The 3938-nt window shown below is 12.3% G+C and overlaps 1 protein-coding gene across 1 annotated transcript, besides 16 other annotated features; it reads left to right on the forward strand. All coding sequences in view use genetic code 6, as the record gives it.

Moving 5' to 3' along the window:
• The first annotated feature begins 305 nt into the window (after window positions 1-305).
• Window positions 306-357: a microsatellite.
• Window positions 352-409: a microsatellite.
• Window positions 369-407: a microsatellite.
• Window positions 410-509: 100 nt separating the features above from the next.
• Window positions 510-550: a microsatellite.
• Window positions 551-673: 123 nt separating this feature from the next.
• Window positions 674-774: a microsatellite.
• Window positions 697-743: a microsatellite.
• Window positions 700-780: a microsatellite.
• Window positions 710-782: a microsatellite.
• Window positions 783-870: 88 nt separating this feature from the next.
• Window positions 871-925: a microsatellite.
• Window positions 873-932: a microsatellite.
• A 161-nt stretch (window positions 933-1093) lies between these two features.
• On the forward strand, window positions 1094-2820 carry IMG5_093800 (hypothetical protein; the record flags this gene model as incomplete). Its single annotated transcript, XM_004035607.1, has 4 exons — window positions 1094-1336; window positions 1475-1598; window positions 1810-2677; window positions 2757-2820. Coding segments are annotated over 4 exons (1298 nt in total), but the record flags the coding sequence as incomplete, so codon positions are not given.
• Window positions 1613-1665: a microsatellite.
• Window positions 1716-1768: a microsatellite.
• Window positions 1765-1801: a microsatellite.
• Window positions 2427-2477: a microsatellite.
• Window positions 2711-2753: a microsatellite.
• Window positions 2821-3750: 930 nt separating the features above from the next.
• Window positions 3751-3794: a microsatellite.
• The last annotated feature ends 144 nt before the right edge of the window (window positions 3795-3938 follow it).

Genomic DNA, 3938 nt, shown 5'->3' on the forward strand with positions numbered 1-3938 from the left:
TATATATATATATTAACAATTTTCATTCATAATTTTATTAAATTAAAAGTAAAATTCATTCATTTTTAAAAAATTAGATGACAATATATTATAATAAATTAATATATATAAAATTAATGAATTTATTATTGATTATTTATGTATTAAAAATACACAAATTTAATTTATAATTATTTTAAAATAAAAATGAAAAATATAGTATTTGACTTTTAAAAAAGATTTAAAAAATAATTAAAATTAAATATATTAATATCATTATTATTATTATATTTATTAATAATTTTATTCTTTAGTAAAAATAAATAATTAATAATAATATTTGTATTTATTAATATTTATAATTGTATATTAATATTATTTTATTAATAAATATAATATATTTATAATATAATTATTATATATAATTAATCATATGCAACTATTTTATTAACTCAGATAAATTTTTTTTGAAAAAATTAATATAGAATAATTTATTTATTTAAATTAAATTTAATTATAAAATAAACTTATTATATAAAATTAAAAATTTATATTAAATATATAAAATTTAATTTTTTATCATTTTATATTTATATAAATTTTTTTAATATATATGGTTATTATTAAGAATAATTATTTAATTATATATATATTTTTACTAAATAAAATATATAACAAGTTTATGTTATTAAGATTTTATAAATATTATATATAAAAATTTTTATAGTATTTATTTATTTATTTTTATATATTTATATAATTTAAAATTTATAATTATTTATTTAATATTTTTATTTATATTAAATCTAATTTGAATTACCATTTTAGTTAAAATTTATATAATTTATTTAAATATTATATGTCAAATTTTAGAGATTTTATTAAAATTACTATATATAATAAATTATATTTTTTTTTATATATATTTAATTTTTTTTTTATATATTATTAATATATATAATTAAAGAAATTATTTTTTAATAATAATAAGGAGAAAAAAATATTAAGCAATATTATAAAAAAAAATGCAATTTAAAAAATATGAAAATTAAATAGGAATAAATTAAGAAAATTTTAAGAAAAAATATCATTTTTAATTTTTATAATAATAAATTCTACAGATATCACAAGATGATAATATTTAAAATTTGAATATAATCTTATCTAAATAGTAAACAAATATATATATTCCATTCGACCAGCAAACAAGAGTACATAAAGAAGGATTTACAAGCGAATAATACTCGCAATTCTAATATTTCGGGGCAACGTTAATAGAACAAGCTTGTAAAATGTTATAATTGCCTATATAAACATGTCATACAGCTTAAATATTATTTCATAGATATTATTATTGGTAATAAAAATATTATTTATATATTTTATATTAAATAAAGAAAAATAATAAACCTATAAAAATATGTATTTTTATTTATTAATATATATATATTTTATAATTTTATATACTAAATTTTATTTAATAAAAAATATAAAGTTAGTCATTTTTATATACCAAATTAATTGATATAATTCCTGGATGTGTATTTTTAAGTTGTAAAATTTAAGAAACTTTAAAAACAGCATGTGAAATAAGTCATGTATTTTCTGAAATTTTTAAAGTATTATAAATAAGAAATAATTAAATATTGATATAATAAAATATTAAAATTATATATTTAAAATATTTCTTTTTTAATATATATAAAACTATATAACAAAAAAATTAAAATATATTCATATATATATATAAATATATAAATATATAAATTATATATATATATATATATATTAATATTAATATTAATATTAATATTAATATTAAATATATAGAAAGAATAAATTTTTGAAAATTTTAAAAATTAAAAATCTTTGGAATAATTAATAATATAGTCTGAATTTAATATATTAAAAGTATTAGGTTTTGAAGTACATTATTTTAATGAAAATAATCCACATAGGTTGATGTATAGTTATATAAATTTGTTCAAAAATAATTAACAAATTAATAATAATAATTTTTAAGAATTGAGTAGGTGTGCTTTTTATTTTCTAAATGATTCTTTTAAGAGTAATATATGTTTATATTTGCCTATTTAGAATATCATTGCAGCATGTATTTATTCAGCGTTTAGACTATTGAATTTGTAAATGCCTAAAATTGCTTGGTGGACAATTTTGGAGTGTTCTTATGACAATATGTTACTTGGTTCTGGTAAAATTTTCTTTATTTTTAATTAAATTAAGAAAGGAAATAAGGTTTTATTTAATGATTTGTAATTTTTGATTGATTAAAAATTGAGGAAAATTCAAAAATAAAAAAATAGAAGAAGTGGAAGTTCAGATTTTTAAAAAAATCATGAAATTAAGTAAAATAATTTTAAATATCATAATTTTTAAGATAAGTAATAAGAATATTCACATAAATCTTCTATTTCTTATAAGAATTTTGAAAAACATGAAAAATAATATGAAAAAAATGGAAAATATTATGAAAAAAAAAATTAATATTATTAAAAAACAGATAAAAGTACAAATGATAAATATTCTAATAGTAGATATAAAAATCATTATCATAAACATAAATATTAAGACAAGTCAACTGGTTATAGTAGTAAAAGTAGAAGTAGAAGTAGTAGTAGAGATATAAAAGATAGAAATATATCTAAAAGAAATAGTTAAGAAAATAAGAAATATCCAAGTTAAATTATTATTATTATTTATTTTTAAGATAATATATATATATATATATATATATATATATATATTTATATATAAAGATCATCATTATCACATTTAAGATTATTATGAAAAATAAAAATTCGAGAAAAAAATTAATAAAAGGTTGATAAAATTTATGAATAAAAAAAGAATTATTATAATTAAATGTAAATATCTAAAAATAAAAGATTATAAATTTTAAGAATAAAAAATATAGGAAGAACAAACTTAAGAAAAATAATAATTATTATAAAGTTAATAATTTCCAGAAAGTAATAATTTTTAATAAGGTTTTTATAAAAATAAAGAAGACTTTTAAGATATTGAATAATAATAATAAGAAAACTCTTCTAATAAAGAATTTAAGTTAATATTTATTATTTATTTATAAATATAAAATATATTACATATATTATATTATTTTAATAGATTTGAATATTTTTTATTTAAATTTTTAAGTATTTAAATATAATAGATATCCTTTTAATTTATTTATTTTTTAAAAAACAAAAATATTTATTTTTAATAATTATTTATATATATATTCAATTTAAATAATTAAAAAATAGGATTGAAGACTAAAATCTTATTTAACATAAAAGTGAATTTTTATAAAAACTTAAATTAACTTTGAAAAAAGCCAATTAAGAAACTGAAAAAGATGAAAAAGACTTACTTACTTCTTTGCGTGAAAAAAGTAAAAAAATATATTTATTTTTTTATAAAAAAATAAATAATAATAAGGAATGATGATGAAATTAAAAGAATAAAATAACTTTAAATAAGTTATATATTAATAATGATTACAACAAAATTTTTTTAAAAAAAAGCTTAAATAATAATATATTTAATAAAATAAATTTATTTTTATTTTTTATGTGTTTTATGTAATTTAAATTTTTTTTTTTTTTTTAATTCAAATTAAGTCTTCTTCAACTGAATAAACTTATTGTTATTAAATTTAATAATTATTCTAATTTTATTATATATTATTATCTTATTATGCGTTATTTCCTTAAAAAATATAATCAAAATCTTCCGAAATTAATCTTCTTTATTAATTATTTTCTTCATTATTTTATTCACTATTTTATTCACTAAAATCGTTAAAATTTTCAAAATTTTAAAATTGATTTTCATCGTTGTGCCATTCATTTACTTAATATTATTCACTGTTTTTTTCATCATTATCGTTCATATTTTCTAAATTTTAAAATTTATTAAATTCCAAATCATTAATA

This window comes from Ichthyophthirius multifiliis (genome assembly GCF_000220395.1).
Source record: "Ichthyophthirius multifiliis unplaced genomic scaffold scaff_1120509250756, whole genome shotgun sequence".
NCBI lineage: Eukaryota > Ciliophora > Oligohymenophorea > Hymenostomatida > Ichthyophthirius > Ichthyophthirius multifiliis.